The 21,831-nt window shown below is 51.4% G+C and overlaps 1 protein-coding gene and 1 long non-coding RNA gene across 5 annotated transcripts in view; one reads left to right on the top strand and one right to left on the bottom strand.

Moving 5' to 3' along the window:
• LOC115079523 overlaps positions 1 to 2,899 on the bottom strand; it is a 138,042-nt gene extending 135,143 nt beyond the window's left edge. For all 4 annotated transcript variants that reach the window (XR_003853304.1, XR_003853302.1, XR_003853301.1 and 1 more), the window contains exon 1: positions 2,159 to 2,899. This is a non-coding gene — a long non-coding RNA (uncharacterized LOC115079523). The remainder of the gene's footprint in view (positions 1 to 2,158) is intronic.
• Positions 2,900 to 3,815: 916 nt separating this feature from the next.
• Positions 3,816 to 21,514, top strand: ACCS (1-aminocyclopropane-1-carboxylate synthase homolog (inactive)). The gene is made up of 15 exons (XM_029582927.1): positions 3,816 to 4,969; positions 10,023 to 10,570; positions 11,057 to 11,116; positions 11,399 to 11,469; positions 11,786 to 11,855; positions 12,686 to 12,752; positions 13,453 to 13,550; positions 14,597 to 14,674; positions 15,158 to 15,258; positions 16,699 to 16,788; positions 17,025 to 17,070; positions 17,591 to 17,732; positions 18,049 to 18,191; positions 19,909 to 20,062; positions 20,863 to 21,514. The coding sequence occupies exons 1-15, from the start codon at positions 4,324 to 4,326 to the stop codon at positions 21,129 to 21,131; spliced, it is 2,583 nt and encodes an 860-aa protein (XP_029438787.1). The 5' UTR covers positions 3,816 to 4,323; the 3' UTR covers positions 21,132 to 21,514.
• The last annotated feature ends 317 nt before the right edge of the window (positions 21,515 to 21,831 follow it).

The following is a 21,831-nucleotide window of genomic DNA, read 5'->3' as shown; positions in this document are numbered from 1 at the left end:
TTCAACAGGGAGCAGTGCACCTTTTCTGGACTCCTGAAATGCACCCTTCCCAGGAGAACCTCATTTTTTAACAGCTATTTTCTCTATAAATTGGGGAGGGAAGGTGTCACTCTCCGCTGTCTTCTCACACCCTAAGCGGGACTGTGAAAAAGTAAACCTGGGAAGGGGAATTCTTGATACCGCTTAGAAGTGTTTGAAAGTATTCCTATCTCGTAGCACAAATTCATGCACTCGCCACAAACCCACGCCTTATGGAGCGGTAACAACGCAGAACATCTGCAAAGAAGGCTTTTCAAGCTAGCTAGGTCCTATAAAGAAAAAAGTGCCTTCATCCATTTCATTCTGCTGCTCCCTAGTGCTCACAGACACAATACTACGAGGGTTCGACAAAGGTACATCCTTCCTCCTAGTCCTACTGGACATCTCCGCCGCATTTGACTCCGTCAGCCATAAGATCCTGATTCACAGACTAAGAGAAATAGGCATCAGTGGCACCATTCTCCAATGGTTTCAATCTTTCCTCACCAACAGATCTTTTAAAGTAGCCCAGGAAAACACAACATCAGAAAAAATCCCTCTCTCACAGGGAGTCCCACAAGGCTCATCTCTATCCCCTACCCTCTTCAACGTCTATATGCTGCCATTATCCAAATACCTAGACAAAACAGGACTCACCTACTTCCTATACGCCGACGACGTACAGATCCTGCTCCCCATCAGAGACAACATCAACAATACTCTAAACAGATGGGAATCACACCTGACAGACATAACCTCCATCCTCACCGAACTGGCACTGACGCTCAACCGAAGTAAGACGGAAATTCTTCACCTCTCCAGAAATACATCAACATCCATCTCTGACCCCACAACTCTGTCCAAATACAACAGAGTCCCGCTGGACCAGGATCTGAACTTCAAACAGCACATCAAGACCCTGGTAAAAGAAGGGTTCTACCATCTCCAAATCCTTAGGAAACTTCAACCTCTACTCCACCCCCCGGACTACCGGACTGCAATCCCTCCTTTTCGCCAAAATAGACTATTGCAACGCCCTCCTAACAGGCTTCCCCGCATCAACCCTCAAGCCCCATCCAGCTTCTTCAAAATGCAGCCGCACGATCTCTAACAAATAAGAAGAAAACAGATCACATTACACCTGTACTCAAACAACTCCACTGGCTGCCCATCCCGTTCCGATCTCAATACAAAACTTTCATGCTCATACACAAAGCAATCCACAATGACAAAGCCAGCTGGTTACCTCTGACCCCTTGCAACCCCACCAGAAATCTCCGCTCAACCAATACAGGCTTACTCCCCACCCCCTCCATCAAGGAAGTACGTCGAGTCTCCACAAGAGAACGCGCCACATCCATAGCAGGCCCTCACCTCTGGAACAACCTCTCACCCTCCCTCAGAACCGACCCCTCCACACCCACCTTCCGTAAGAACCTCAAAGCCTGGCTCTTCCGGAAAGCATTCCCGCCAGAGAAATAATTCCGCCATTGCCACCCTTTCCCCCCAAATGACACTCCCCTCCACCCCGCTCACCCCCATCCCCTAGCCCTTCCAATTCCCCCCTCCATTCCTGCACATAGTTAACTCAAGTCAGAAACTATCTCTGTTAAATAGATTTTCTGTTAAGCAAATTTATACCTATATTCTATTTTGGAAATCAGTTATATGTAGCAGTTAATCTGTTACACTGCATCATGTCATTATAAGGTGAGCCTTAGACATCATGTTTTATGTAAACCGGCGTGATAAGTCAAACCGAATGTCGGTACGGAAAAATAAATAAATAAATAGTAGATACTTTAGCAGCTACTGGAATCAGACGGTTCCCCCCCCCCCAGCATATAATAATGAGCTCTCCCCCAGTACTGACACTGTACAGTAAGGTGTATTGCAACAGTGGGACCCTGACATCTGTACTGTATACTACTTACAGCTACAGTGCATGGCAGAAAGGCTGGTACCATGGCCACAGTACTGGAAATGAAGACCAAATCTCATGGCCCCATCCCAGTCCGAAGCAAACGTGGTGCTGCCCGGCTTCTCTGTAAGTGGGATGGGCAATGTCCCACCCCTCACTGGCACAGCCTGAGAAGCCCACGCTGGGCAGGCTCTCCACGTGGCTTAGACTTACACATACCTTGACAGAAATGAACCTCATGCTTCAGCCCAGGCTTTGTTTTGGATAAGATCTCCTAATTTCTCCCTCTGGAGTGCATCATCTGATATGCAAGGGCAACATATCAAGGGGAGTCTGGAAGCTCTTTTTCATCAGGTCAGTGGCACCCAATACAATTCAGACCATTTCTGGGCCATTTTGCACATTTTCTTGGCCTCTGCTTGCATCATTTGGTACTTCAGGACCTTCTCTCTCGCCATGCACTCCTTGGGAGAGTCACTTGGCAGTGACGTTTCTATCAGCAATGCTCTTTTTGTGCTTTTCCCCTTTACCACAATGTATGGTTTTCTAGCATCAAGATTCTTATTGGTTCACTTGGAAATACACCAGGTGATCGTAACATTTTCATTTTCCACAATTCTCTTTGGGTTGTGATCCCAGTGCTTTCCTGGTATAGTTTACACGGTTTCCAATGGACGAGCCATGCCATCTTCTGTACACAGGTGTTCTGACAGCAGCACGTCGCACCCACCAACAAGGTGCAGAGCCGTTCAGTTCCTGTCTATAGAATCTGCATTTGTCCATCTTACCATGCTTCTATGCTGGCTGTGAGCTATCTTGTCCGTGGTCCACTGTCCTGTAGCACATTTAAAACAAATTGTAGAAAATTCTTTTTCACTCAACGCTCAATAAAGCTCTGGAATTTGTTGCCAGAGGATGTGGTGAGTGCAGTTAGTGTAGCTGGGTTCAAAAAAGGTTTGGATAAATTCTTGGAGGAGAAGTCCATTAACTGCTATTAATCAAGTTTATTTAGGGAATAGCCACTGCTATTAATTGCATCAGTAGCATGGGATCTTCTTAGTGTTTGGGTAATTGCCAGGTTCTTGTGGCCTGGTTTGGTCTCTGTTGCAAACAGGATGCTGGGCTTGATGGACCTTGGGTCTGACCCTGTATGGCAACTTCTTAACTTATCTTATTGTGCTACAAGCAAGTTTCAGCCTTTCTTCCAGCTGTGGCCAGAATGGTTGGACTCACATCACCATAGGCCAAGCATTTGCCACCTCCTGTTTTATCAGTGCACATTCTGCCTGCATAGGCTTCGGCGGGCAGGCAGGTAACTTATCGCTCAGTCATTTGGGTCGTTATTGCTGCTGGATTTCTGCAGTCGGCCAGGTCTTTATGCGCAGCGTTTAGTGTTCCCGTCGCTTCCAGTTTGGGTCTTTTTTTTAACCTGGTTTCCAGCTCTTTCCTTCCTTGCCCGCCTCTCTCCCTCGGTTCTGCAGAACTTTTAATGATCTTTCCCAGGTCCCTGTAAACCTTGTCTGGGCCTTGGCTGAACGTTTCATTTTGGGGCCCCTCGTACGGCTCGGGCGCGCGCTCCCCGGGGCCCGGCCTGGCTCGGGCTCGGTTCGGGGGGTGGCGCGCGCTCCCCGGGGCCCGGCCTGGCTCGGGCTCGGTTCGGGGGGTGGCGCGCGCTCCCCGGGGCCCGGCCTGGCTCGGGCTCGGTTCCGGGGGTGGCGCGCGCGCGCTCCCCGGGGCCCGGCCTGGCTCGGGCTCGGTTCGGGGGGTGGCGCGCGCTCCCCGGGGCCCGGCCTGGCTCGGGTCGCCCGCCGCTTCCATTTGTTGTCGCCGACCCCGCCTTCGGCCGGCAGAGGGCGCTGCGGAGCCCGCGGGAGGGAGGGGGGGAGGGAGGACTGGCCCAGCCCGGCCGCCAGCGATGACTGACACGGACCAAAGTTATCCCGGAATAGGGATAGCACGCATGTGCCGTCAACCCGGATGTGAAAGGCGAGAAATGCCGCGGCTCTTTCTGCGGCGGAGCCGAGCCGGGCCGGGCCGTGCCGGGAGAGCGGCGGAACCGGGCTGGCCCGGGACGTGGCAGGGTCAGAAGGGCTGCCGTGCACCTCAGTGCTGAAGAAAGAGGGATCTCCCCTCTTACTGTACAAATGTAGCTTGGGACGGACTCGGTCACTGCTCAGCACCAAACAAAACTGCACAAGGGGAAGTGTCCTGGGGTTGCACGGAGCCGGCTGCATCCCAGAGAATTAATCCCCTCCCATCACAGCCAGGCAGGCACTTCACAGGGGAAAGGGGCAGTTTTGCGCTTCGGTTTCACTTCTGCTAATGGAGCATCCCTAGTTTTGCGCCCCTGACGCTGCACTGGCAGAAGCAGCCCCTGCCTGCTGATGGATTTCCGTGGTAAGAAGTACGAGAGGGGAAGCAACTGGTCCGATCCAGAGGTGGTGGAGCTGCTCCAGCTGTGGGCAGACGATTCGGTGCAGATGGAGCTGGAGAGCTGCCTGAGGAACCAGCACGTCTTCAACCGCATCGCGGAGGTGCTGCGGGAGAAGGGCATTCACCGCACGGGGGACCAGTGCCGAGAGAAGATCAAGAAGATGAAGCTCGAGTATCGCAGGATCAAGGACAACCACAAGACGCTAAGAGGAGGCCGCACCTGGAAATTCTTTGAGGTGATGGACAGGGTGCTGACCAACCGGCCCTCCATGTCGTACAGCGCCCTGGGGGGAGGTGTGGTACCCCAGGCGGCGCTGGTGCCGGGCAGCATGGTGGACACCGTCTTCCATCACCACCACTTTACCCCCTCGGCTCTTCCTTTCGGGCACTCCCAGCATCCTGAGCTCATGGAGATTAAATGCGAGGAGGTGGAGTCCGATGGACAGCGCCTGACCCCCGAGTTGCTGCCAGCCATGACCTACCAGCAGGGCTCCGCCGATGAGCAGGAGGTGGACAGGACCTTCCAGGACGTAGACGGCAATGACTCTCCCAGTTCCCGGGTGGATATTGGCATTGAAACCAGCGTCTCACCTTCAGGTATGCCCCGGCATGAAGGGGTGGGTGGGGGTTCTGAGGGCCTGCAGAACACCCGGAACGGACACTAGAGACCCCAAAGCAAAAGATTGGGGAAGTGGTAAAGGCCTTCAGAGCCATTCCCATCCGCCTCGTGTTAGCACTGACCACGGATCATTTCCATCCGAAGGCTGTTTGCTGGCCCATGTGAAGTGAGTTGACAGTTTTGGGTGGATAGGCAGCTACGTTGCTGAAAGCACAAGTTTAGCACAAACAGGCCTGGTCTGAACTAAAATGGAGATCTTCCCTGCTCATCAGCCCATAAGGGTGGAGTGTAGAGGAGGAAGAGGTGAAAGAGTGTCCTGAGAAGGAGGGACTGATAGCCTGTAAGGGGTCACTCTTTATGGCCAGCAGCTCGGATGTAACCTTAGCAGGGCCGACAGGGATAACTGGGTAGACCAGATGGGTAAGTTGGTCTTTTTCTGCCATCTTCTACTCCTACTATGTCACAAACACAATGTGGCACTGATTGGTACCATTGTTGGTAGCAGAGACACCAAAGATCACACAGAAGACAGAACATAAGATCTGCCATACTGGGTCAGACCAAGGGTCCATCAAGCCCAGCATCCTGTCTCCAGCACTGGCCAGTCCCTATCACAAGTACCTGGCAAGCACCTAAACATTAAATAGCTCCCTTGCTACTAATGCTGGCAACAAGCAGGGGCTATTCCCTACCTATTTTGTTAATGGACTACTTCAGGAACGTATCCAAACCTTTTTAAAGCCCAGCTATACTGCCTGCCTTAACCACGTCCTTTGGCAATGAATTCCAGAACTTAATTGTTCAGAGAAAAAGAATTCCCTTCTGTTTGTTTTAAATGAGCTACTTGCCAACTTCATGGAGTGCCCCCTGGTCCTTCTATTATTTGAGAGTGTAAATAATCGATTTACATTAACTTGTTCAAGTCCTTTCATGATTTTGTAGACCTGTATCATATCCCCCCTTCAGTCGCCTCTTCTCCAAACTGAACAGCCCTAACCTCTGAAGCCTTTCCTCATAGGGCACCCGTTCCATGCCCCTTACCATTTTGGTCGCCCTTCTCTGCACTTTCTCCAGTGTAACTATATCTTTTTTGACTGAATACCTTTTGACCTCTCTTGGAAGCACACCTAACTGGTCGGGTTTTGAGGATACCGATAATGAATCTACAGGAGATTAACATACAGTGGAGACCAAAGGTATGCAAATCTCATGGATATTCATGGAGGCTGAAATCAGACTGATTAGATGTGCTTCTAGAGTCGTGGGGAGAAGCCTGGACTCGCTGTTCTGTGAGGATGGAGAGTTTCCCATGCTGCAGTCAAGCACTTTTCATGAGCACCCTGTATTTTATGATGAAAAGAGAAGAGACAATTAGACTAGGAAACCCAAGTTCAAGGCCCTACTGAAATGGATGAACATAAGAACATGCCATACTGGGTCAGACCAAAGGTCCATCAAGCCCAGCATCCTGTTTCCAACAGAGGCCAATCCAGGCCATAAGAACCTGGCAAGTACCCAAACACTAAGTCTATTCCATGTTACTGTTGCTAGTAATGGCAGTGGCTATTCTCTAAGTCAACTTAATTAATAGCAGGTAATGGACTTCTCCTCCATGAACTTATCCAATCCTTTTTTAAACACAACTACACTAACTGCACTAAGCACATCCTCTGGCAACAAATTCCAGAGTTTAATTGTACATTGAGTGAAAAATAATTTTCTCCAATGTGTTTTCAATGCTAACTTCATGGAGGGCCCACTAGTCCTTCTATTATCTGAAAGAGTAAATAACCGATTCACATTTACCCGTTCTAGACCTCTCATGATTTTAAACATCTCTATCATATCCCCCCTCAGCCGTCTCTTCTCCAAGCTGAAAAGTCCTAATCTCTTTAGCCTTTTCTCATAGGGGAGTTGTTCCATCCCCTTTATCATTTTGGTCGCCCTTCTCTGTACCTTCTCCATTGCAACTATATCTTTTTTGAGATGCAGTGCCCAAAATTGTACAGAGACATTATGACATTTTCCGTTCTATTCACCATTCCCTTCCTAATAATTCCTAACATTCTGTTTGCTTTTGTGACTGCTGCAGCACACTGAGTCGACGATTTCAAAGTATTATCCACTATGATGCCTAGATCTTTTCCTGGGTGGTAGCTCCTAATATGGAACCTAACATTGTGTAAGTACAGCAAGAGTTATTTTTCCCTATATGCAACACCTTGCACTTGTCCACATTAAATTTCATCTGCCATTTGGATGCCCAATCTTCCAGTCTCACAAGGTCCTCCTGTAATGTATCACAATCTGCTTGTGATTTAACTACTCTGAACAATTTTGTGTCATCTGCAAATTTGATTATCTCACTCGTCGTATTTCTTTCCAGATCATTTATAAATATATTGAACAGTAAGGGTCCCAATACAGATCCCTGAGGCACTCCACTGTCCACTCCCTTCCACTGAGAAAATTGCCCATTTAATCCTACTGTTTCCTGTCTTTTAACCAGTTTGCAATCCACGAAAGGACATCGCCTCCTATCCCATGACTTTTTACTTTTCCTAGAAGCCTCTCATGAGGAACTTTGTCAAACACCTTCTGAAAATCCAAATACACTACATCTACCGGTTCACCTTTATCTACATGTTTATTAACTCCTTCAAAAAAGTGAAGCAGATTTGTGAGGTGAGACTTGCCTTGGGTAAATCCATGCTGGCTGTGTCCCATTAAGATGAATGCTAAGGTCTCTGCAGAGCTGATCACAGAGGTGGGGCCCTGAATGGAGAAAAATGGGGAAGGGAGGGAAGGAGGATGGTGCAGAGCAGGTACTGCCGGGTCCTTCCAGGACCTGTAAAGCCCAGGGTTGGAATCTTGGTTCTGTTCCAGGTCCGAGCGCAGGAGCAGTCAGCGAATGCTGTTACGTTGGAGACGTCTGGCAATTTAGAAGAGAGATCCCAAGTCCAGCATCTTAACTTTCAGTCACATTCGCCAGAGAGAATCTGCTTAAAATGGTTTTTAATTTTAATGGGAGGAAAATGACTGTAGAAATGACTTTTCTTAAATTTTAGGAGCTTTTTGGGTTCAGGTGGCTTTATAAACGTGGTATACAAGAAGACGCCCAGTTCAGCTTTTACTGGGCGTTTCAGGAGCTGCTTGGGCGCTCTCTCGCTGCACATCTGCCTAGGGGAGAGGCCCGGCTGTGCCGTGGTACTGAGAGCTGGGAGGATCTCCACCTGCCTGTGGTGAAGGGCACAGGGCGTGATGCACCCAGCTGACGCCTGCCTCCTCCTATGTCCCACTGTTAATGCAAGCCTTGGTTGATTAGAAATCACAGGGGAAGTAGCAGAGCCTGTGCAGGGAATTGCTGGGACTGGGGTTAAGAAAAGCAGGCGTTGCAGCTCACAGTCAGAATGACGTCTTCCTCTTGCCCTGAAGCATCATAGGAGTGCAGCACTGTCGCGTTGGCCAGGAGGCCGTTAACCTTCGCATGAAATCATCTTCTCTGCCTAATTCTAGGGGTGGGGCATTGGCCCTGTTGTATCAGTGCGGGTGGGATCAGCCTCCCCCCACCTCTGAGCTGCAGAGAGAGCAGTGGCGATGATCTCCTCCTGGGCCTGGGAGCTCAGTGCTGCGGAAGGCATTCGGGCAGGGTAAGGGCCCAGGGTCCTAAGAGCCGGAATCAGGTGCGCGTCAGAGCAGCCGGACCCCTAAGTCCCCCCGCTGCAGAGCATGCAGTGGGCATTTCTGACCTTCACCTTTCCAGTTCCTGTTCAAATCTTTCTGTCCGATGCTTTCCTCTGCCTCCTTTTCAGCTTCGTGCTCTTTCCGAAGTGCTCCCTGCTGGGCTTTCAGGTCAGGGACCTTTGCTCCCAGCTCTCCATGGCTTTATCCATTTTTTAAACCCCCATCCCCACCACCTAGTCCAGTCCTGCTCGGCAAGAGGCCCCAGACTGTGGCCCCGCTCTCCAGCCCTGAGCGCTAAGTGTCATTGCTTTGTGATGGTGGGGACTGTGAGCGCCACCTCTGCAGCACCCTGCTCTTCTTGGCATAGTATTATTTCTCTATATGGTCAGCTGGAAGTGCTGCTTGTGCTTTCTGATTGGCAAACTTCAATGCCTGCTAAGGAAGAGGTCAGCTGAGGCCCAGGATCCTCAGGAGAGAAAAAATGGTTCCTACCAATCAAAATTCATCCGAAATGATAATTATAATATTAAAACATCCCTCAGAATAATTCCCGGTGGCACAGTGCTGGTGACTGCAGTGACGGGAGCTGACGTTGCAGGGCTGCAGGAGTGGCCAGCTCCGAGAACGTGAGGATATAATTCAGAGAGCGTCCCTTGTCCTTACATAGGTGGCTCCTGTCACCCGGTAGCCGTGCGGTGGGTCAGAGTTCACGTGGGTCCAGACCCCTCGTGCCTCAGCCGCTGCCACGTCAGCGATACATCAGAAGCTAATCTCACGCTGCGGAAGCTTTTATTTATTTATTTATTTATGTATTTATACCTTTTCTATACCGAAGTTCAAATACCAGAGTTACTTATCTCTCCGCTTTACATTGCAACCATAAAAAACAGTGACAAAGTTGTCTGACATAGAACAGGGGGAGAGAGAAACTTGGATACAGCTTAAGCATGGGGAGTAACCTGTCCTGAACTGATAAGAGTTGGCTTTTTGGGGTAACAAGGTATTCCGAGGGAGGGGGTAGGAATGAGGGGTTGGAAGGTGGGGGGGGAGGGTTACTATAGATTTAATGATTTCTGTTCCTTAAGCTAGTTAAATAGAAAAAAAAAAAGCGAGCAGGCAGGAATCTCCTGGACCTTGCTCCTGTGATAAGTGCAGGAGGAGTTCGGACCTGACTTTTATTCCTTTCCGTTCCAGCAGTGTAAAACTAGGGTCTGTGTATCACGGTGCAGTCTGCATGCGTCTTGGCAGCATGGGGGTTACGCATTGTGGCAGTACGTGCGGCCAGTATTTTTCTGGCGAGCTCTTCTGAGGAAGACTCTTTGTTGTCTGGCTCCTCTGTCCCTGCAGGTTTCAGCGAGCCCACGTTGGCCTCCTCGTCAAGGCTGCAGGCAATGGGCTCTCGGTCCGGATTCCCCGCCTTCCACCGGCTGCGGAAGAAGCGCAAGGTGCAGCGGGCCCGGGACCCCCTGGACGAGGTGCTGTGGAAGACGCTGAGCTCGCAGCGGGCAATGGAGGAGCGCTTCCTGCAGCTGGAGGAGCAGCGGCTTCAGCGGGATGCGGAGATGGAGGAGCGACGGCTGCAGCTGGAGCAGCGCCGCCTGGAGCAGGAGCGGGAGCATGAGTTCCGCATGCTCGGCATCTTCTCCCAGATGCTTGGCATCCTCCGGCAGGGGGGCAGCGGGTCTGCGGCCCCCCTCCATGGCCTGGACACAGCTAAGTTGGAGTCCCAGGAGGTCGGGGGGGTGCCAGCGTCCAGCCTTTACGGCTGCAGCCAGTTTCAGAGCAGCCCCTACCTCTCAGCCAGGGGGAACATCCTCTCCAGCTTTCGGGGCTCAGCTGAGGAGGGGTATCGGGCCTACCATGAGGACAAGTATGACGAGGATAAGAACCCCAATGTGAGTTGCAGACTTGCCTCTGATGCTTTGAAGACCGTGAAGGTGTTTTTCCCCCTGTGGTACTGCAGGGGGGGGACGGGATTAGGATGGGTGCTTTCATGAGCTGCTGTCCTCAGACAGTGCCCGATGGCCTCTCCTGAAAGACTGAAGTTAAATTTCCAGTCTTCTGTCAGGGAAGGGGAGCGGTGTCAGAGTTCAGAGGTGCAGCCAGCACTGGAGTGGAAGCAGGCAAGCTGCTGTGCAGCTCAGGGGTAGTGATGGCGGGACTTGGTTTAAGTCCGGGTGCCAGGGAAGCAGGACCTCAGAGCGCAGTGCCCATCCTTGGTTCCCCCCCCCCCCCCCCCCCCCCCCCACCACCACACCCCTCTTAATGCCATCTTGCCTGGGCGCAGTCCGGTGCTGGGAAACTGGCGAGGGGGCAGCTTTCTCAGCCGAGTGACTTTCTCTCCTGGGCCAGTAAAACTTTCCCATTTTTCTTTTCTGCAGGGGATCATTAACTTTGGCACCAGTGAGAACAAGCTCTGCTTCGATCTGATATCCAAAAGGGTAAGCTCATGGGGGTAGGGAGGGGACCAGTTCTTTTTGTTTTTTTCCTTCTGCGTAGGGGGCCAAGTCGAAAGGGCAGGGCGAGCACTGAAACCTGGAGGAAGGAAGAGGTAGGTTCCCCCGAGCCCTGTGGGAGCGAGGGCACGGAAAGCTTCGTCTGCTGCTCAGCACGCAGGCTCTCCAGGAACTTCTGAAAGGGGCGGCATGGGGAAGGCAGTGCAGAGAGAGGCTCCCGGCCTTGCTGTTAGCTCTGCAGTTTAATGGTTGTGTCTTTCTTGACAGCTGACGCAGGGCGATATGAATCACATTGAGCCTCCCCTACTGCAGTATCCCGACTGGAAGGGGCATCCCTTGTAAGTAACGTTCACCTCCGTGGTGTAGTAGTGGGGGAGAAAGCGCCAGAGCACTGCCTTATCCCGAGCTGGGCAATAGGATTCCCCTCCGCACCCGACGAGTGCCTGACGGCTTAAATCACTCAGGTGCTGCACTTTATGCCCACTACAAGTACAGCCTCAGCCAAGCCTAATGCAGTCTGCGCTCATCCTGCGGACGCCCACCCCGCTGGACTGAGCCACTGACCTCCATCACAGAGGTCACTAAGTGGGCTAGAAAGATGTGAGCATGCGTGCGCCTGTGCACTCACCGCCCTGTCTCCTTCTCTCCTTGCAGCCTGAGGGATGAGGTGGCGCGCTTCCTGACGTACTACTGCAAGGCTCCTGCCCCGCTGAAGGCAGACAATGTAAGGAGCCCCCGGGGTTTTAAATCTGATGGGGGGTGGGGCATGGAGGGTCCTTTCCCTGCAGGGCCTGCCTCCCACATTTCGGATTGTTTACAAGATTAGTGAGACCTCTGGCATGCTGGGGATTACCTGCAGTTAAAAGGACAGAGGCATTTTTGTCTAATCCCAACTAGATTTCATTTGTAGGGAGGAGAGGTTTGGCATGTACCAGGATCTATAGCCTGTGTTGCCCATGCACCGTGATTGAAATCCCCCTTGTAATGAAAAGCAGGAGTGCCAGTGTCTGCAGGGCAGGCAGTAGCGACCAAGACTAGAGGATCAGTGAACACCAGGAGTTCTTTATTCTGCACAAAACATCATAGTTTCATTATGTATGTATGGTGCATATGTTTTTATTTTTATTTGCATTTATATGTTTTTATATATGACTATATTTGTTTTGTTCTGTCAGCCCCGAAGCAGCTCATAGAGCGAAACTCTGCCTGAGTCGGGCTTTTTAATGATGTTTTGTGCAGAATAAAGAACTCTTGGTGTTCACTGATCCTCTTGTCTTGGTCGCTACTGCAATTTTGGATCAGTTTCCGGTTTGTTGTTTTGGACCTTCCCTTTTGCAGGGCAGGCAGGACGTTGCTTTCATGCCTCTGTACCCTGATTTGAATGGTGCCCTCTGTCCCTGTGCTGGGTTACGGCTTCAGGACCCTCCAGCTGGACCATCAATGCTCAGAGGTCTGCTCCACCCTTCTCTGGGATCAGATTTAAGCAAAGCCTCTTCTCAGGAGTGACTGAGAACTAACCTTCCTCCTCCATGTCTCGTTCATGCCTCCCTGCAGGTCGTGGTCCTGAATGGCTGTGGATCGCTCTTTTCCGCATTGGCTGCGGTTCTCTGTGACCCCAATGGTAAGAGTTCTTCATTCTCTTTGCTATGAGCCCGCTACATTCCTGCACTTGCTTTGTGGTGCTAGGTGCAGGGTGGCCTTCAGCTGGAGGAGCCTGGGAGATTTGTCGGCAGGTGAGTGGGCGGTGCTGCTGATGGGTGAGCACATGACTGCTATTGGTGGATGCAGCCAGTGCTAACTGTGTAAGTCTGCTTGGAGGATGGTGACTTCTGTGTTCATGAAAGCAGGGTGAGCTACCCACTGGGTGCAAATGCTTTGTTGGGCATTGTACTGGGGAAATTTGTTTGCCACCTGCTGCAAGGCCACGTGGGCCGAACAGACGTCTTACCTGCTCAGGTCAGCCTTGACGGGCTGAAGCGGGTCTGGTTTTTGCCCCATTCCACGTATGGATTTCTGGTTGAGTTTCTCTCCATGGGAACTTTCAGACTGTCCCCCTAAGAAGAAAGATTGGTGCATGATTTACCTGCAGACTTTGCAGCAATTCTGAAGTGAAAGTGCATGGCTGGAAGAGTACGTGTGAAGATTGCCTCTGCACATACTCTGTCTCCCAACCTCCCGCGGAAATCATTTGAACTCACAGTAAAATCTGGAATGGTTCAGCCCACTAGACACTGGGAGTTTCCACATGTTCCTTGCCTCTTTGAGAACGTTAGTAGATATCCCTGTCCAAACACGTTGCCTTTTCTCTTGGTACATTTCAGATGCCATCCTGATAGCCACCCCGTTCTACGGTGGCATCACCCAAAGCGTCTTCCTGTATAGTAACGTCAAGCTGGAATACGTGCACCTGGACAGCAAGGTAAGCACAGCAATGGCTGAGCTCTGGTCTCTCTCACAGGCAGTGGCTGAGCTCCGGTCTCTCACAGGCAGTGGCTGAGCTCCGGTCTCTCACAGGCAATGGCTGAGCTCCGGTCTCTCACAGGCAATGGCTGAGCTCTGGTCTCTCACAGGCAGTGGCTGAGCTCTGGTCTCTCACAGGCAGTGGCTGAGCTCTGGTCTCTCACAGGCAGTGGCTGAGCTCCGGTCTCTCACAGGCAGTGGCTGAGCTCCGGTCTCTCACAGGCAATGGCTGAGCTCCGGTCTCTCACAGGCAATGGCTGAGCTCCGGTCTCTCACAGGCAGTGGCTGAGCTCCGGTCTCTCACAGGCAGTGGCTGAGCTCCGGTCTCTCACAGGCAGTGGCTGAGCTCCGGTCTCTCACAGGCAGTGGCTGAGCTCTGGTCTCTCACAGGCAGTGGCTGAGCTCCGGTCTCTCACAGGCAGTGGCTGAGCTCTGGTCTCTCACAGGCAGTGGCTGAGCTCCGGTCTCTCACAGGCAGTGGCTGAGCTCCGGTCTCTCACAGGCAGTGGCTGAGCTCTGGTCTCTCACAGGCAGTGGCTGAGCTCCGGTCTCTCACAGACATGCTTAGCAAGGGGAGTCCTGCTGCTGATCTCGAAGGACACATGGGGGAATTGTGATCTTAAGTGAATCATTTCAAACCCAGGCTACAAAGCCTTTTGGGGCAGAGGCCTCATAGACATAAGACTATGGACGTCTGTGCTCGTTAGCAACACATTGGCTTTGCCGTAGCGGATGGAATAAAAATCCTAGCGTGCCGAATAAACTGGCAGGAATCATAAACGTAGCACATGTTACACGGTACCATAATCATCTCTCGCCTGACTGGCTGATGTTACAGATGTTGAAAGAGTGGCACTGCTGTGACTCTGCATCCCACCCTGAAACACCCCTCTGCCTTCTGCAGTAGATATCTATTGCCTGAGACGGGGGTCTCCAGAGTGCCCCCGTGTTATGTCGCCTGCTGCTCTCTGCACTCTGCCAGCTTGTTCTTCTCTCACTGTTAAGGTCACCGGCAGCAGCACGCGCCCCTTCCAGCTCACTGTGGAGAAGCTCGAGCGCACCCTGCAGAACGCAACGTCCCAGGTGAGATTGTAGGGTCACCCCCTCCTCTTACTGGGATAATGGGATCCAAGGTGGCACAGCTTTATGACATTCGCATGCCCAGTTGCTCTCCTGCCAGCATTCGATTGCTGTGATTTACCTCTTGATTCTTAACGTAGTTCTTTATGTCACTGAGCCCTGGTCACCTGGAGAGTTTGCAGTTTCTCGGTGGTTACATCCTCCCTGCCTCCCCTGAGCACTCCACAAGCTCGTGACACGCAGTGTGCAGGGTGGTGGTCCACGCTCTGGCCCTTCTGTCAGTGCCCCTCCCATATCACTTGCTTCCTAGCAATGCCCAGAAAAGCTACTTGCACGTAAGTTGTATCCTTTTGTTGCGCAGGTCGTAAGCTCTTTGGGGCAGGGTGATGGCCATATTGCTGCCCTGATAACGTGGACTCAGACTGTAATAATGACCCGGACGCTGCTCTTCTCACATCTGTTATTCTTACCCTGTACTTTTTTTAGGGCAGAAATGTGAAGGCGCTGTTTCTGATTAATCCCCATAATCCCTTAGGGGATATTTATTCCCTGTCGGAGGTGAAGGAGTTTCTGGAGTTTGCTAAAAGGTAGGTGGTGAGTGTGTTGGGGGGATTGGTTGGTGCTATTAAGTAACATGCCAGGGCCGCAGTGAGAAAACTTACCGATATTTATTCTAGGAAGGGATAGCTCTTCTCTCCTTGACAAACAACGTGCGTCGTCTTGAATTTCCAAGCCACTGCGTGCTGCTGCCTCCCCCATCGTACCTCCGAGTGCGCACAGTTCTGCCTGTAAGCAGAGTGCTTCATTTTTCAGACAGCTTTTAAAATTTGCCGTAGGAAAGAACTGCCAGATTAATGATGACTTTATACTTACAAAAAAATGTAAATGGAGAGTGAATGCTCTCCTCCTTATTTATTCACTTATTTTATTCATTTATATACCGTCGTTCTGAGGTACGGCCTCGGCGGTTTACCAAACCAATATACAGAAAATAAAGTGCCATACATACATAATTAAAATATCCACTAACACATATTACAATGCAATTCATCTCCATTAACTTCCCACCTTCAAACCATGAGATAATTTCAGAGATACAATTCTAGATGTACTGATAATTCAATAAACTCGCTCTCTCAGTTAAAGAAGTTTAATTATTCACAAATGCCATTGGGAAAAGCCAAGTTTTCAGATCCTTCTTCAAGTCTTGCTGTAGCCGAAGTTCTTCTGGCATCGTATTGCGCAATCGAGTAGGTCCTGGCCCTCGCCTGCGTGGACTAAGCATTAGGTGTTGATGGTGGACTTAGTAAGCCTTTGTGTGCGGGGAGCTCCAGGCCAGTCAGACTCGCTTGTGAGTAAGATCCCAGCCGTGTCGGCAGGGGAGCGCAGGCCACAGCTACGCAGACATCCTGAAAGCCACCAGCAGGGGATGCCCTGTTATATCTCGGCTTATCCGGCAGGGCGTTGGGATGAACCTTTCCCTTCTGGCGCATCAGCAAAGACCTGCAGGACTGATGCAGCAGAGACTCGGCAGGAATGGCCTGAGTGGCCCAGGGGCCCAAGACTGTTACTGTTGCTACCATTTGCATATCTTGGCCTCTGCAGCAGAGCCTTAGACAAATGTGAGCAATATTCAGATTCTCATCCGAGCAGCCCTGAGCCATGGCCCTTCTGAGGGAGCGAGCGTGGAGGTCACACACCCATGAGTACTTGTACCCCCGTCCTGTAAGCCAATTTGTAAAATTATCTGGGGCCACGGGGGTTTCTTACCCCACATAGGTTGCAGGTGCAGTGTCTGTGGGTAATGAACGCACCGAGATTTCAAAATGGAAATGCTGCTGTGGACTTCAGCTGCTCCCAGCCACGTTCCCCACAGAAGCAGGGGGGACTGCCTGCGGACGCCCCTGTCTAGCTGTGGTCTCTCTCTTACTGAGCGGAGGGCTGCTGCTCACCACTATTAGCGCTGAGCAGCAGAGTCAGCGGGATGCCGGTTTTGTGTTTGATTTCTTCTTCTGTCTGGGTTTCAGGAACGAGCTGCATGTGATCGTGGACGAGATTTACATGCTGTCTGTCTTTGATGAGTCTGTCACCTTCCACAGCGTCCTGAGCATAGACAAGTGAGTGCTGTCCCCTTCCAGGGCACCCCCAGCGTGCACCTTCCCGACTGCTGGGAGGAGGCTCGCGTGCCTCCTGCTTCATCTTACGATTCTCGGGGGCCTCTCTCTCCCTGGAATTAGATGAAACACTCCAGTGAGGTCTCAGCTGGACTAGCGGGTTCAGTTCTGGAAGTCACTGTGTTTGGGAGTCTCGGGTCTCCTGATTAACGTCTGATTAATGTCTGGTTCTCCTGTAGATTGCCAGACCCCCAGAGGACTCACGTGATGTGGGGCGTCAGCAAGGTGAGTGAGGCCTCAGTGAATCCCCCTCCCCTGAGCTTTGGAGACTGCGTAATGTTAAGCAATCCAAGTTTCAGAGTAATCTGATGTGCCTGGAGGCCAAAATAATCACCTGACCATGTTTCCCCCTTATTTAGTTTTATCATTCAGCATGGAAAGAGAAATACTGGAGAAGCGATTGTGGCTTCTGAGCAGCAAACGGCGTGGAATTAGCCTGAGACTTGACGAGACTCCTGTGCAGAAGCCCGTCGCTGTATATGGGGAGGGGAAGGTGTTTCATTCATCGCTGCAGAATTAGTAGCAGGCACAGTGTGTGTCCCCCCCGAATAACATTCTAGTGACGTGAATGGGGTTTGTCATCTGTGCACTGTCACAGCGCATGCGTCACGATATCTGTGCAAACAGGCAAAGAAGTCCTGACATATGCAGAGCGAAGTGTGGCGCTGGCAGAGCATGCGTTCCACCCACCCGCACTGCTGCATGGAGCTCGTGCGGGTCTCAGCTGTTTGCTCTCATCCTGCAGGATTTTGCCATGTCTGGAATTCGGTTTGGCACGCTCTACACCGAGAACCAAGATGTCAGCAATGCGGTCGCTTCCCTCTGCTACTTCCATGGGGTCTGTGGGCCCATCCAGCACAAAATAGCCCAGCTGCTCCATGACAGGGGTGAGGCTGGCCCGTGAGCTCTGCTCTCCTTTCCTCTCTCTCTCTCTCTCTCTCTCTCTCTCTCGTGCCATCTCCCGAGGATCGGGAGGGAGTTACAGATTTCCCTTCTGTCTGCTGAAGTGACGTGCAGGTGACATGAAGATCCTAATGCTAGTAAAAGAATCAGCCCCCACGGCTTCACCCATACCTTTTTCCCTCAGGTCTGGCGGGTCCTCGGAGCTAGTAGGAGGCAAGGGAGGGAAGGAGCCTGCCTAGAAGGTGGCATTTTGTGCCTGCAAGGATGTTCCTCACCATCCTGCTTTCCCCCTGTCTCTAGACTGGATTAACCAGGTGTACCTGAAGACGAACCATGCACGGCTGAGTGCGGCACAGGCATACGTGACAGAGGAATTGAAGGCTTATGGCGTCCCCTACCTGAACTGCAGTGCTGGCTTCTTCATCTGGATAGACTTTCGGAAGGTGAGGGGAGCTGTGAAATCTGCCATCTCCACCCCACTCGCTAAGTAACCCCTCCCTGTGCTCAGCATGAAATCAGACCCTGGAGTAAGGACCCGCTGGCGCGTCATTCGTCTTGTGCAATTCTGTGTGGTCATTATTATTATTATTAATGCTATTGTTACAGTAATATTGATTGAAAATATAATGTGCTCCACTTTCAGCTGCCAGCTGGCTGAGGAAGTTAGCTGAACTTTTCCAGCTATGTCATAGTGAGCCGGATAAGCTTATTCCTAAATTTATTCAGATATATTAGCTGGATAACACTGAAAACTGGAACTTAGCTGGACAAATTGTTTTCTATGTAGACCATAATAATTTTGCGAAATAATTGGGGGTTGACGTAGAATGGGATAAAGCAACTTCCTGGCTTCTAATCCAGTTATAAAGCCCCAGGCTGTTTTGTTTTCTTAATGGTTCTCACCTTTTGATTCTTTTATTTTGTTTAAATAGGGGAGCGGGTCATCCCTCACTGTATAATGACTCTTTTAGATTGCAGATTTGTAATTTCCGCTTTCTGCGCAGATTCCGTTCATTACTGCAGGGGGTCAGGGTCGTCCCTTCATTCGGCACTGCTAGGGCCACCGTGCAGTGGCTGTGAGGAAGAGGAAGGACATGCAGGCTCATAGAGCTGGGGAGGTCTGGGGAGAGGCGATGGTGCATGGGGGTGCGGGGGGAATAGGGAATTGTCTGGTGCCAGGAGAAGGTAGAGTTTGTGTTTCGCATCCAAGGCGGCACTGGCCTCTGGATTCTGGAGGACGACGACAATCCCGAGTGTGCCTGCAATAAGGAAAGGATCAGGAACCCAAAGCAGTCCAAAACCAGAAAGCCTGGCACTTGGCAAGAATTAGTAACATCAGAAACTTCTAATGAATATGAAGAGCAGAGGAGAAGGAAAGCAGGGTCCCGGCTCAGCTTTCCCGCTGCATGGCTGAGACTGTAATCTTTGTGTTGGGTACAATAAGAGCTTTTATTGTACTTCTGGCCACTAACTGCAAGCTTTTCTGGCCTTGGACTGCTGTAGCTGTGGATACAAACAGAGGGGTCAGTCCAGGGTCCAGAGGGCTGATAGGGAAGCTCTAGCCACGCTCCAGATGGAGCGCAAAAAAAGGGGGAACTGAATCTAAAAGGTTTCGGGGAACAGCCAAGTCTTTGGCAAGTAAGGATTAGCGTCAGATCGTGCAGCGGGGGCAGAGAAACTGAAGGGGGCAGTACAGGATCATAGGAGCAGCAGCCAGGAGCGAGATCTCGGGGTGATCTGAGGCAGGGCTGGGAGAGGAGTAAGCAGTAGGAAAAAGGAAGGGAGAATACTTTACTGCACAAGTCGTATTGTGTCCACTTCTGGAGGCCATGACTGCAAAAGGATATAGAGAGAGAAAGGGCTACCAGAATGAGAGAGTCCGCACCCTAAGGACCTAAATACCTGCAGCCTATGTGAGCTGCGTGAGAGCGGGCACAGGAGAAAGACCTGGAAAGGAATTTATGCTGCGAGACTGGAAAGGGGTAGATTTCGGACATTTCTTCATGGCAATCTTTCAGTAGAGATGCGAAAAGCAAAACGATCCTTAGTGATGGGGAAGAGAGGGTAAAGGCGCAGACGAGCTGGGTTGGCCGGGCGCTATCTCTCGTCATTTTCTTTCTTTGTTCCTGCTTTGGGCCTGCATCTCTGTCCTGTTGTCAGTATCTGAAGAAGGAGACGTTTGAGGAGGAGGTGATGCTGTGGCGACATTTCCTGGAAAACAAGGTGCTGCTGTCCTGCGGGAAAGCCTTCGAGTGCTGCGAGCCCGGATGGTTCCGAATCATATTTGCCGACAAAACCCATCGGCTGCAGCTGGGTGAGTTCTGGCTTTGCGCTGTTTTTAAACCACTTTTCCCTCACTCTGTTCAGCCTCGGAGTGACGGCGCGGCTCGCGTGGCTTCCCCCGGACAGGACGTAGCGTCCTGGCTTTCATCTTTCAGCCGGGAGGGTCTGCACCGCTTCCTGTCATCCCTGCGTGGCAGTGGCCAGCTAAATGCAGCAGTGCCACGTCCCAGACCTCTGCAATCACAGCACCGCACACATCTGACCAGACAGCTGCTCTCCAGGGAGAGCGTGGGAGTGGAGGGAGCCGTGGAGGCGATCCCAGCAAAATAGAAAAAGGTTTCACAAATCTTTAAATATCCCAGTTTTTATAGTTCATGCAATGTGAAAGAACAAACCCGAAGCAAATAAATCTGGAAAGTATTTATCAAGTGCCATTTCCCTCAGGATTCCCCTTTTCCAGTTCGGCCTCCGTTCTCCTGAGCAGGACCTTTTGGCATCCCTCGTTTTGTCAGAGGGTGCAGAGCTCTTTGCTATTCGATGATTGCAGAGGCTTCTGGGGTCACTGCTGCGCCTACCATCCTGCGCCACTGGGCCCAAAGTGCTCAGTCTTATACCTTTCACTTTGTTTTTTTATTGTAGCAGCTTGTGACTCCTTTATGAGGTCCCGTTTTTTGTGTTCGGTCGTTTAATAAGACATTTCAGATCCTGCTTTACCTGTGGAACGTTTCACAGGTTCGGCCTCAGGGCATCCCCAGGGCGTGCCCTGCACTGCTTTAGTGCTGGGCGCTGGTCACCTTTACCTTGCAGTAACCCCACTCTTTCTCCACCCAGGGATGCAGAGGATCCGTAAAGTGCTCGAGGAGCGGGAAAAGGAGATGCTGGCGGAGGAGGGGCCGGACAGCAAGGAAGACAGCACAGACGAGGTGATCTATATCTCCAGCCACCAGGAGCCCTCCAGCACGAAGCTGGGTGACCTGATCAGTCTGCTGCAGCAGCAGATGCGCACGTCCGACTGGCTGCAGAGGAACAGCGTGGAGCAGTTCTCCCAGGACAACCCAGAGGTCTTCCAAGTCTTCAGCAAGTTCCTGGGCAAGCAGTAAAAGGGCAGGACAGGACATCTGCACTCTGAATGCTAACCGGGAAGGGCCTAAGAGCAGGTGCGGTTTTATGTAGAATATTCCAGTAACTTTACACAGCCCCCACCTTCTCCGAGGAAGAGGCGCACAGCTTGATGGGCTGCTCTCATCTCCCCCTCATCTGATGAGAATGGCAGCACCAACGCACAGGCTGCTGGGACTGCACAGCCACCTACGGAGAGTGGAAACGGGGCAGCGGTACCAAAGCAGTGAACTTCTGGCCATCCTGAATGAACAAAATCTTCACTATCTGAGGACCGAGAGCAGCTTTCTCATTAATGTGTGTCGAAAAACGAGAAACGCGCCCCCAGATCCTGGCTCCGTGGAATAAAGGGTGTCTTCAGTTGTCTTTGTGAGTTGTAACTCACCTGCACGTGGTGACACAGTAAACATCGATCCTTTATCATTTCCAGTTCTTGGCAGGAACCCGGGGTGAAATCCAGGAGGGCTCAGGCTGCGCCATGGTCTGTCTTAGTTAGGAGACACTTTATTTTAACAGAGGGAGGAAAGATTATTCTTTGTAACACTGCCATCCTGGGCTCCTCCAGAGGCAGTGCAGGCGATCGCTCAGGGATTTAAGGCTGGGGGGAGGAGTGGCCGGATTACCCAGGCAGAAGACCACTGCTTGTCTAGAAATGAGCGAGTGTAGGTCGCTTCTGCTGTA

Source organism: Rhinatrema bivittatum, chromosome 17, assembly GCF_901001135.1.
Source record: "Rhinatrema bivittatum chromosome 17, aRhiBiv1.1, whole genome shotgun sequence".
NCBI classification, from domain to species: Eukaryota; Metazoa; Chordata; class Amphibia; order Gymnophiona; family Rhinatrematidae; genus Rhinatrema; species Rhinatrema bivittatum.
Note: the sequence above shows the minus strand (reverse complement) of the source record. Positions and strands in the feature narration are given on the sequence as shown.